General features: G+C 39.7%; 1 protein-coding gene across 1 annotated transcript in view; it reads right to left on the bottom strand.

Annotated features, from left to right (window-relative positions):
• Positions 1-1,046: 1,046 nt before the first annotated feature.
• Positions 1,047-13,309, bottom strand: part of LOC143135112 (lysyl oxidase homolog 4) — a 49,804-nt gene continuing 37,541 nt past the window's right edge. Inside the window, exons 13-14 of the mRNA XM_076295836.1 lie at positions 3,225-3,336; positions 1,047-3,027 (exon numbers count right to left, since the gene is read on the bottom strand). Coding sequence (XP_076151951.1) covers positions 2,957-3,027; positions 3,225-3,336 — 183 coding nt within the window. The 3' untranslated portion in view covers positions 1,047-2,956. The remainder of the gene's footprint in view (positions 3,028-3,224; positions 3,337-13,309) is intronic.

Below are 13,309 nucleotides of genomic sequence, written 5' to 3'. Positions count from 1 at the left end.
CAATGGTCTTAAATCAGCCACATTGGATATTTTGTGACGTTTACCTTATGTTGATGCATGACTTTGAAAACTGAGATTGAGTGCAGACTTTAAGGACTGCATGCTTATTGAACAAATATGAATGAATCTGAGGTATGTTTGACTGAAGGCCACAGTAACAGTAGGCCCATGCCATGCTTAAGACTCTGTGAACTTAGATTTTCAGGTCTTATGGAAAACCAAATTCATCCCAGCCTAAATTCATGAGACATGGGGCATGGAACTGGACTGAGTTTTTGTAATCCCACATTTGCTACAACAGTCCTTTTCACACTAGTCTATCATACAACTCCATTCTATTCTTGCCTATGCTTATTTTGCATCCACTGGATCTAAGCAATTCATTTTGTAATGTAATCTTTCATACGTAATAATTTGGTCCATTGAAAAAGCTAGCATTTTGCATATTGTACAACGGCCTTTATTCCCTCTTGTGTTGGGGCAGAGGGGGCCACTGTGACTTTTCATACAGTCGTTGGGCCTCATTCATCAATATCCTCCTAAAGTGTTTTCTTACATTTGTTCTTATGAAATGTCCTATGAAAATTATATAAAATTCACAGACTTAAACCTCAGAATTGTTCAGAGCTTTGTTCTCATCATGCTGTGCCCTATTTCTTCTGAAGTTGAAAGCATGAGTTGGGTGTAAGTTAGCATACAGTAGTTAAACATCCTGTCAGTCCCCATAAAAGGGCATGAGACTGCAGGGCTGTTACACATAAATTGAAAGAGAAGTTGAGTAAACCTAATGAAAATCTTGTGAAGGTGGTGAAGCAGCTGAGAAATAGCCCTCCCATTGTCTCAGCCCAAACCCAATTTAAGTTCAACCTAAGATCTCAAAATACTTTTTTTCCTCCATCTATTCTTATCTTGCTTTATTTCTCCTTAATGTTTCCCTAGGAGAAACGTGAGATCTCAAGAGTTGAAGAGGAAGAAAATACATTTTCGAGTCATGAATTTTCCTTTGGGTTGTATCTTAGATTAATATGTTTCCTAGACTCATTAACTTTAGATATAACAAGTTTATTTCAAGTATTACTTGGAGCATAAACCATACATATACAAAAGTTACCATTTGAACAATTTTTAAATAAACGTCAATGTAACAAGAGAATACAGTTGTCAATTTCACACTGACTGGAGCCTACTCCAGAGGGCATATACATCTGTACATGACAATATATATGCAGTGGACTACACAGTTTATGGAGTATGTAGCAAAACTGCAGAAGTGACTTAAGTAGCTCAAACAGACAAAGGAGCACAATGACAGGACACATGTACCTGAATTATCATCAAATATGTATTAAACTGTACACGATTTTACAACATATTGATTTTATCCTAGTATTCACCTACTATTGGTGGAGGTATTTGTTATCACTGATACAGCTATGTAAGTCTGAAGTGGATGGCAGACAGAAGAAAACTGAAGTGATATGACAGTAGAGCTGTAGATTTCATTGGTAACATCGCGCCATGAAAAAAACACAAAATACAAGTAGATAACTAAAGCACAAAACACCAATTGCATATTTGCATACACACACACACACACACACACACAGAGAGAGACACACACAGAGACAGAGACAGTGTTGGGAAGGTTTGTATTCCACACATACGTTCCACTTACAGAATACATGCCCTAAAATGTATTTTGCAACGTATTCCGACAGATTACTGAAAGTGAGAAAGGTATTTGACTTTGGATCACATCAGCATTGTATTATACATTATTAGCGATGGATGAAACAACTTCAAATAACCTCACATAACTGTAAGACCCAAGACCCAGCTAATTTCAACTACAACCCACAACCTGTTTTACATTGAGGATGGATTGATATATGGCCTACTGTGCCAAGAAACACTTAAGGTCATTGTGTCAAAGAACGTACAACAGAAATGTTTTGTCTGCACATAGGCTAAAAGGCTACCAAATCCCAAACAAAGTATACACAGATTTTTAAAAAATAATAATTTCAACAGCACAAGGGGAGTTGCATGCAGAACACTGTCAAAAAACATTAACCTACACTGGCCTAAAACATGCTGGCTGGGTATACATGTAGGCCCAATTGGCCTACAACAAAACTCATTTTACATTCTACATTCCCTGAGAGGTTTTTCATTTAGGCTAATAATATAAACAGAGAGGGAAGGAGAAAGGTTCATATAGACGATATGGTGTGGTTAAAACACATAATATTATTTGAATTGGAAAAGCCTTGGCCTACATGTTATAAATATAAGATATAAATACAGTTACTCATATTTTGAATTTTAAATACGTAATCCTGTTACATGTATTCTGTTACTTCCCAATACTGGACAGAGAGAGAGAGAGAGAAAGAGAGAGAGAGAGACACACACACACAAACACACACGCACACAGCCCCCACACACACACTTTAAAAGCAGAAATGTAATGCAGTAAGCTTTCTAGTTGGAACCATTGTCAAAACTGTGTGTCTAAAAAGAGCTTATCAGTATACCGTGGAAGTTTTTGTACCTTGTTTTTAATAATTTTAAGCAGATGATTACAAGTTGGGAAAAGAATAAACTAAGAAAAAATGGAAAGCAGGCTTTTATTTAAAACCCTCCCTATGATTTAATAAGCTTCATAGAAATGATGATTCCCAACATGTGATGAGTTCCACCTGATTATTATTCCAAGATAAGTGTAATCTCAGAATACAGACTGATTTAGTTAATGCTCACTCTTTTTTCCACATATTTATTTTCAGTGTGCCTCTCTTTCTCATTGTCTCAGAGAGCAGGGTAATGTTTATTTATTGAACAAGTGAGTTTTTGTAATTGTTATCAATTCAAGCCTGTCTAACTTCGATCCTCTCTCCAGTTGATGCATCATTACTCCCTGTTCTGTCACCTTGTAGGCCTACACTTATGTAGTTTATAGGAAGTTGTTGGTGATCTGCTGTTGGTGCTCAAACAGGTCCTCCACTTCAGCACTGTAAGCATCCCCTGAGACGGGATGTCAGGAAGAATATCAGGCATTAAACACAACAAACAGCAGTAGAATGTAGCAGTACTACATACAAATCTATGTCTACTGACACCACCAAGTGAGTGTACATTAAAAAGAATTGTACAATGTACATGTAAACATGTAAAGTACTATGTAAACAAACATGATCCCACTGCCTCAATTTGTGACTCACCTGCATGACAGCTGTACATGAAGACCCTGGCACCATCATATCTGCATCGGCAACGCATCACATTATTCTGAAAGTCTGATTCTGCCATGTCAAGGGAGGGGTTAACTTCCACCTGTGGAGACATGCATATCAGGGTACAGGTTGGACGGCTACAACACTTTTTTTGTATTTCCTTCCGTTTCTCAGAGACTGTATTAGAAAGACAAAATTGGATGAGATAAAAGCTGCAGGTCAACACTGCAATAAGAGCACTAATTAAATATAAATAGGATATAACATTCAAATATAAAGATCAAATTAAATAATTAACATGGAAACGATACGTAAGGGATAATGGTGGTCTGTTCACAGAAATTAGGCCTAATGCACGGTCGAGGTTGTAAAATGGCCCCGACGCGAAGCGGTAAGTGCATTCATTTCTGTGAACAGACCACCGTGGAGTCCATTATCCCGCTTATTCCACTGTGGCCACTTGCGTTGTATTCATTTCTTGTTACAATTTAAACGTTTTATTCGCTAAAACTGTCTTGTTTGTAGAACTACTTTCTTCCGATACATATAAACTAATTAGGCCTACTCAACTTGCAGGACAAACTGCCGTTACTAGTTCTAAATGGATGGTTGCTACGGCCAAAGGCTAACCTGACAATAGCCAGATGAATGTCGTTCCGCTTAGCTCCGCCTAGCTTCACTCACATCCATCTGGGACCTCTTCCATTGAGAGTGATTTCTGCAACCGACTTTATGGTTCAGCCAATCAGGACGCAGGGCGGGAGTTTCATAGATGTGACATAGCGTAGAAGCGACTGTGAGACTGTTATCAGCGTCACGGGTTGGCTTCGATGTGAGTGGTTGAAGTAGCACGTCAATAGATGACGGACAAGTGGCTTATTCAATCATATGCAAGCATTTTTTGATTAGGCCCAGCCTTCTGAAGCAACACTTCAATGGATCGGTTCCAGATGGATGAGTGGAGCTAGGCGGAGCGAAAATGTCCTTTATGTATTAACCAGTGTGAATAACACACACACACACACACACACACACACACACACACACACGTTTGTCCTTTATGTATTAACCAGTGCGAATAACACACACACACACATACACACACACACGTATGTCCTTTATGTATTAACTGGTGTGAATAACACACACACACACGTATGTCCTTTATGTATTAACCAGTGTGAATAACACACACACACACACATATGTCCTTTAATTATTAACAGTGTGAATAACACACACACACACACACACAGACAAAAACACAGATTCTCTCATTCTCTCTCTCATACACACACTCACACAGATATAATTTCAAATGTAATATCTACCTTGTAACTTCTTTGCTTGGCTGTAATGCACCATTTAAATTCCAATGCATTGGTACAAACGCCACCAAGCCCCAATATAATCCTCTGTTGGCAAACAAACCAGAACTATGCCACTCAGCCGCGGGCGTACGGGCGGTGGGAATGTGTGATAGCGGGCGTACGGGCGGTGGGGATGTGTGATATCGGGCGTACGGGCGGTGGGAATGTGTGATAGCGGGCGTACAGGCGGTGGGGATGTGTGATTTTAAAAGACGTATTTCTCTCTGTATGACATCACAAAGGAGGCTCATTTAGAAGGGTCGTAAAGTAATCAGGTGCAGGTCTACCTGCATACAATCAGGCGCTCCCTAGTCCTATACATCCTGTAATTAATCGCTTTTGAACCACACTGCTCAATTCTCTTCAAGACAGTTTAGTTTTCTTGGTGTCTGCTTCGTCCAACAAACAACGATGAAACAGACGTTTTCCTACCACACCCAATTTAAGTTACAATTAATTTGTATTTTCTATTCGTATGTGAAGTCTGTTTTTAACAACTCGGCTAGACAAGTAAGCAAGCAAGCTGGCTGTCATGGATTAGCAACAAACTCGTAGCTGCTACGTCTATAGAGGAAGTTTAACTGTAGCTAGTTTGATAATATTGGTATTACGTCGAGTAAGTTCAGAACTTGATTAAGCGATAACCGAGGATTCAGTAGGTACTGTAAGTTATATTACGTTACCTAGACCTCGGGAATGTTTCTAGGGTTGTGTGCAGTGGCGGCGGTAGTGCTAAGCCTTCACATTAAAATTGTCAGCCGCCTTTCATAGCTGGCCTGACGAGAGAAATGGGCTTCTATGGCAAACAGTCACTGGCAAGTTAGCCTTCGTTTTGAACTACGTTTGTATAAGTGGTAGGTTGTGGCGTAAAATGACTTGATTGTAGGCTTAGCTGTTAGTTTGTTGTTCAGTTGAACATATTTATCTAACAACTGTCTCTTTTTTCCCCCTTCTATTTCTGTTAGGTGTCGCCTCACTCTGCTACTGGAGGATCAGGCTGACTTCAACTGCTATGGATGCTATGGATGGCAGGAAAGCACAGCACACGTACATTTCTAGATGAGGAGTGAAAAAATGCACTTGCTTAACTAATAACAAGTTGTCAATGGTTATTTATGCAAGCTTGTGTAGCCTAAACCAGACATACATAGGCCTAGCCAAATTTATCCTGGCTGTAGATAAAGCAGGATAGGAATTTTCCAATATTTTGCCAGATTAGGCTAATAGTGGTTTACTGAGGTTTAAAGCAGGGCTTTGAACCGGTTCAAGGAACGAAAACCGGGAACTTTTTGTATTTTACAGGGAACAGAAACGAAACCGGAAACGTTATTATTTATTATATATATGTTCTGGAACAGGAACACTTATTTAAAATAATGGTAACCGGTTAATACCGGTTTTATTTCGTTCCTCAAAGTTTTCGTTGCCTAATTAACTAAAAAAAAAAAAGTAATTATTTTCCTGCACACGTTACCATGACGGCTGAGGTTCACTTCCTGTGTGACATCACATCAGACATTCGCTGACTGAATGGAGAGAGAGCGGTGGATTACAAAGTATCCACTCCACATCTTAAATAAGAGGTAAATTACGATCCATCGTTAATTAAAACGCTCATTCCAAACACAATATCAATAGCTATATTTGTCGACTCCACGTTAATGATGGACTAGCGAACATTAGGCCTACTGGATGGCCTTTCCCCCTGACAGTTGGAATTTGTTGTTGCCCGAGTGGCATAACCACGTGTCTTAATAATGTCGTTACGTTTGTGTGGAAATTTTCTCTTTTAACAATAAACTACACATTTGAAATAATTGTAGGCCTATTTAATTATTATTATTATTATTAATAATATAATTATTATTATGTAATAATGGTTGTAATATTATTACATTTGGTTTAAGCTGGATGAGAAAGATGTGACATAATTCTATAGCATTAAACAGCTGACAGGAACGAAATTAACCGTTCCGGGAACAGTATTTTTTTGTTCTAACCGGTTCGGGAACGTCAATTTATTGGTGGAACTCATAACCGGAAACGTTATAAATCCGTTTCTGTTCGGAACGAACCGATTGGAAAAAAAAAATCGGTTCAAAGCCCTGGTTTAAAGGGACACCAGGCAACATTTTCGTGTTAATTAATCATCTTCGTAAGTCGGTATATGGTTAAATGACTCATTACAGGGCGAATGAAGGCTCTCGCCCGCCCCTACTGCCTGTAGGAAGAATATCCCACTTGCAAGTTCGGTGTATCCTAATAATTATTATTATTATTATTACGACCGAAGCAGGATCAGTTTACAGCACAGAGGCAAGCTAACAAAACGCTAGAGATTGTTGCAAACGTGGTAGAGCCGGCGAAGCAGCAGCGAAAACCCTTGACGGAAGACACAAAGAAAAGGAAAAGAGCTTCAGACGAGCGAGGGGGAGTTTCGTAGAGAAAAAACATCAGGCTTGCCTGGTGTCCCTTTAATATCAATTGAAATAGCCTACCATTGAAATCACATTGATCTTTAGTTTGGTTGTAATTTCAACACTGTTTCAATATTCATTTTAGTGGAAATACCATTGAAATACCATTGATCTGTAGTTAGAATTTCAACGTTGCTTCAATATTAATAATGAAGGGTGCAGAAGTGATGTAGAATCAATGTTGCAGTGCGACGTTGATTCAATGATTTTAACGTTGACAAAGTAATGTTGATTTTAACATAGATTCAATGACTAATTGTTATCTGGGTGCAGAATGAGCAATCATCAACACCAACTGAAAACCCCGTTTTGCAGGTAGCCTTTTGCATTGCATACAATTAGGCTTTCTCTGAACTACATTTTCCAAAGGCCAGCTTCGTGCTTGTGTCACAACTTCAGAACAGCTTGACGCACATGCATCAAATTTGGTGTGAACATTTGTATGGACTCAATGATGAAGTCAAATGTCAAGGTCAAACCCACCTTGAGTGTGATATGAGCCTGATATACCGTAAAACTCCAAATAATAGCCCAGGCTTTTATTTTCCCAAATCGCCAAACTGCACCGGCTAGTATTAGAGACATGCGTCTATATGAGACAGGCCTTTAATTCCCTTTACACAAAACGTTTCCTCTGCAAAGATGGAAAATATTATCGAATTAATTATTTCAAACACACTGAATGTCTACCTATATGACTAGGCTATCTTATGACAATTACGGATCATCATTCATTTAGTGTTAAGATGTTGTTCATTGAGTGAGATACATTAAGATCCAAATAGCGGGGATAGCCAGAACAGATGAAACAAGTTTTAATTAAATGTAATCTACAAAGAGATCGTATCACACTCATATTTTGTCACAGTCACTAGCAAATAGCCTATATCGGTCCTTTGTCAAATACAGTTGCATTATCAGACCTGACCAAAACCGTTCAGGAATTATTTATGCAAAAGTGGAACGTGCTTAATGTTTATTTCTCCCTCCTTTTCGGCACGAATGAAACGGCATGAGAGAGCATGAACCATATTGTTTCTCCCGTTTTGTATTTGCCAAATTTGACAACAGTCTACATTCAAATCATAGCCTACTTCCAGGCGCGGGAACATATTTTTGACCAGGGGTGCTGAATAACAAAATAATCATGGATGTCCGACGATTTCTCCCCCAGCATATGATTCGAATTTAGACAGCTAAATACGCCATTTCACCGCCGTGTATGAGTAGGTCTAAGAGTGAGAAGTTTTATAATGCCCTGGGCAGCCACATTCCACTGCAACTATGCACAGCACTTGCCACTCCGACTCATCAATAAAAACTGTGCGCACACACACCAGTCCCATAGAAGCACACTTGACTTTACATCATTAACCTATTTCAGTAGGTTATATAGCCAGAGAATGTCCGTAGACGGGCTCTGATATAGCCTAGTCTAAGGTATATTCCTTTTCTGACTTCTTTCTCTTTATCGCCATGGCATTTAGAATAAAGAATAACGTTCGCTGGCAACGTTTTGTTGCCAGCATAACAACAAGCCACCATCGGCCTATCTGCAAATTTTAAACACAAGGGATGAATTGAACGATGACGAAGTCGGACATATAGGCAAAGTTCATATTGGAAAAAAAAGTTATACAATTTGGAACTCTAGCTTTTCCCCAACGCAGTCTTTTAATGCCATCTAATCATAACGTGCGCAGTCTGCGCCATACTTAAGCCCAAATCACACCCAAGATTCGCGAGGAGATGAGCAGCAACTTGATGCAACATTCTAAAACCTTGCAACTGTGACCAGACATGTGCATGCTTTGCAACGGCTTGTAACGACGTGCAACATCTAATTCACACTGCTGTAACCTCCTTTCTGTAACGGTTTCGTGTCATTGCGAATCTTTAAACAGACAATCTGACGGGTTTTAGAAGATTAAATACAACCCGAAACTAAAAAACAGACCAGGCCTCTACTGGAGACCGGCCTTTAACCCAAACCTGTAGCCACGCCAGGCGTTTAAAAGAGACAGGCGTCTCTTAGGGACTCGGCGATTATTTGAAGTTTTACGGTAAGGTTTTTTGGTACAAGGGTTTGTATGAACTTTTTTTCAGGAATCTCCCCACCAACATTAACCCAGCAGCTTTCCATCCACTATTGTAATTCCTCTGGTATTACATTTCTAGTTTCTTTTGGTTTTGTTTGGATGTCTTTTAATTTATGCAATGTCTGTCAGTTGAAGATTTTGGCATTAGTGTGTGGGAACAAGTCATAGAATGTGTTGTCTCACTCATATCGTACTTGTGTGCAGCTCCTCAAATTGAAACATTGAATAGTTGAATATTCAAGGTCACTACAGTTGGTAACAGTTTTTTTATTCACTGTAGTACCCTTTAGAGCAGTGTTCCCCAAACTTTTTCTTCCGAGGGCCAGCTCACTATGCCTGGCTCTAAGAGAGGGCCAGAGACTCGGAGTATATTACAGTGCTTCGACTTGGCCAGCTTCCCTTTGTGAATTTGTGAATTTGTGAATTTGTATGAACATTTGAACGAGTGAATAAAAAATAGAAATCATTATCCCAGAAAGTCCCAGAAATATGACTTGAATGGAAGTTAGTTAGTTATTAACAATTAATAAACTTTTAGAATACTTTGAGCACTGATGTAGTCAGCATAGGCCTCTTACATTGTTTGCAGGTAGGCCTACATTTCATTCCGTTTTCGATGGCAAACGCGAAACAGCGCCAAAACAACCACCAGTGGACAAAAAGAGAATTACATGTGTACTGTTAAGACTCGCCATAGAGAATGAATGGGGGAAATTATTACGGAAGTTATAGTTTCACGATGTCGTACTCCCATGCGGGCCAGATGCTATATACCACGGACATGTTTTGGGGGCCACCCAAAATGAGTTGGCGGGCCGTAGTTTGGGGACCACTGCTCTAGAGGGCAAACAAATCAACATTTCTTGTGCATCCTCATAATGGTCCTGAGCTATACAGAGTTTGTTTTTGATACATTAACGCAGTGGTTCTTAAACTTTATTTTGATATAATTTGGTGGCAATCATCTTTATGAAAAAACATCCCGGAAACTCCCACTAGGAGTACCACTAGAGAGAGTCTGCGTAGTGCCATTTGAGAACCACTGTGTTAAAGCACTGCTGAGATATTACCTCACTTCCTGTCTGCCAATATTGACACTGATTTTGATTTGCTGTATAGAGCTGGTAAGTCCCGCCCTTTCCGCTATCCCTGCTGGACCTCTAGATTGAAAAATCTTTTCTGGTCCCATTTGAATTTTGCCATGAATGTGAACATATGTTGTCTGTGAATTTTTAATATAAATTTTCGTGTAAAGAATGCTACAATTGACCGGGTAGAAGTTTGATGCGGTTAAACTTTGTGTGAGAGCACTTTGTGGACTACAACTTTCCGCTAGAGCTAGACGACAGATCACTAGTTTCCCATAACAACCATCAGTTGGTCGAGATCAAAGATTGTAGAGCGGAGCAAGATAGATCAGTTACGTCATAGGCATGAAGTACGCTCTGAGCCTGACAGGGCGCCATTTTAATAAGCTCAGCGCAAAATTTCATATACAGTTCCAATTCTATGAGCCCACCTGAACAGCTGTTTTTAACGTTACCAGCTGTTTTTTTTTCTTCTCGGTAATGAACTGCAAGAACTAACAGTGTGAAAGGCCCGATTGATCTTTTTCCAAGTTTAGACTGAATAAGGAGAAGTAAATAGGCCTATTATTTAGACAGAAGTTGCTATTGCACTGGTAAATAGACCTAGATCATGTAAATTCCCATTGAGAGATAGCCTACTGATAAGCTAGCTAGCAGGCAAACTAACTTAGCTAACGTTATTTTATCACCATTTTTCTTTTTTCTACCTGTAGGCTAAGTTAACCCTTTGTTCACGGCCTGCTTAAACACAGCGCATGAAATAGGCTATATCAACCACTAATAAGGTCGAGATTTCACTCGAGCGTCTGATGTTCATAACTTAAATAAATGCAAATGGTAGGCCTATGCAAATGCAAATGATCTTGAGAGCAACGTGAGACCTGTGGTGAAAAAATTAACTTTCAGTGTTTTACGATGTCTTTGTAAATTAGGCCTATGTTTAATTAAAAAGTGTTTCTTGCGTGCGTTCATTCTCTCATTCTTCTCATTCAAAATGTTCCTGTTCTAGGCTGATCAAGTGCATGAACCCAGCATCGGTGTGCGCATCACATGAATCACAATTGAGACAATAGATTCTTGTACAACTGCAAAGCCTTATCATAGGCATGTTACATTCATGACATGAAAAATGGAACGAAATTGACAAATTAGGCAGTCGGCTAAACGTTTTAAACTTGCGCAAAACTGTACCAGCATCGGTTCGTCGCATAATCAAAACACAAATTGAAGCAACACTGACCATTGGACAATCCTACCACAAAACCTTTCCATAGGCATTCAAAGTTTATGACATAAGAAGTGGATTATGAACGCATTTCATCACACCTGACAATTAAACGGAGCTGTGGCTTTTCGCGATTTGACTGATTCTTGTTTCAGCGCAGTATTGACTTGCATGCGCGTCTTTTTAAGATGGTGAGCGTAAACGAAGGAAAGCCCTCTAATCGGACGGGCAAGACTGACAAGTAGACCGTGCCGTCCGTGGCTACGCATAGGCCTATGTCAAACATGCGTTCTCTTCGATCTCCACAAATTAAGCTACAGTTAAGCCCATAGAGTCATAGTACGTACTTCAACATATCCAACGTATTTTCCAGCCAGTAATCCATCTTGCGCGTATCGCTCTAGAATCTTTGGTCGAGATGTAGAGGGTTATTAAGATCGACTTCAAACACAGTGAACCATACAACTTTACAATCACACTGTATCATAGTGTTAATGTGTTGAGTGAAGCTAGACATGTTTCGAATATTTTTGTAACCATGTGTGTTTATTCCTGCCGTTACAAAAACTAGCATCTCAGCTAATGTTAGCGATTAGCTCACGTCACAGGCGACATGTAGTCTTTCTCGTTATGTCTTTTCCACAACTGATAGCCGAAGAATCATATAATATACTGTCAAACTCGTAACATGAAAAATTATATTAAAAATTCACAGACAACATATGTTCACATTCATGGCACAATTCAAACGGGACCAGAAAATAATTATTTTCTCACATTCACTTGCATTGACGATTTTTCAATCTAGAGGTCCACTGGGGGTTTAGCGGATGGGCGGGACTTACCAGCTCTATCGGATGAATGCTTTTGCAGATCAAAATGGCAATATACTTTTCTGAGGTTTGTGTCTGAAGAGTATCTGTGCCAAATGCCATTAAGGTTAAGCAAAAGTTGTGACCTGAGAAAATTGTTCATGTTTTTTTTTTGGTTTGTATAAAATCCAATATGGCAGAAAGGGTATTGATGTTATGGGGTGCTATGCACAAAGATTGTTAAGGCGGAGCAAGATACTTCATCAGGAGCCACTTCCGGGAAGCCGGATCGCACGAGGGGGGGGGGGGTCAAAATCCCCCTTTATGCAGAGCAGAGGCAGCGACTGCTCCATTGAAGTCTATGGGCATAGCTCAGAATTTTACCACATATGCTAAGGTCTTAGTTCTATAGAGTTAGGGATGTGCATTTCGGGCACATTTTCATGATCCTCAAACCCTTGTGAACATTTCAGGTACATTTTTAGCATTTTTGAGCATTCCAGTCTGGAGAAAATCGACTTTATATCAGGTGTGCGCCGGTTATTTATGCCGCTGCTGTTGGCGGGTTGCAACGTACGCTCATCAATACGTCATCGACACGCCTCTTTATGCAGACAAGATTCGATCCCCATTTCGCGCCCATAGACATGAACTACGACGAAGTATCTTGCTCCGCCTTAACAATCTTTGCTATGCACTCAGTACCTCCATTTCTAACATCTGTCAACATCATACAACTTTGACCTGTTGGTGGTGCTAGAGAACTCGAGGTGCATATATGAAATACTTTGCCCAACCACTGTGTAAAATTTCAAAACTATTATGGTTCTATGGAGAAGCAGAAAAAGATGAGATTAAGAGGTAGAAACACAATGGGTATCTATGCAGCTTTGCTGTTTGAGCTCCAATTAAATAATAATAATAATTATAAATATAGCCGCAAGCGGCAATGGCGGGCCCGAGCACCTGCGGGCCGCAACCCGTGACGTGTCAGAATCCAAC

The sequence above is a fragment of the Alosa pseudoharengus genome, unplaced genomic scaffold (assembly GCF_046254945.1).
Source record: "Alosa pseudoharengus isolate Yale_2024_CS ecotype anadromous, Long Island Sound unplaced genomic scaffold, YU_APseudo_1.1 YU_APseudo_1.1_scf_1, whole genome shotgun sequence".
Taxonomy (NCBI): domain Eukaryota; kingdom Metazoa; phylum Chordata; class Actinopteri; order Clupeiformes; family Clupeidae; genus Alosa; species Alosa pseudoharengus.
Note: the sequence above shows the minus strand (reverse complement) of the source record. Positions and strands in the feature narration are given on the sequence as shown.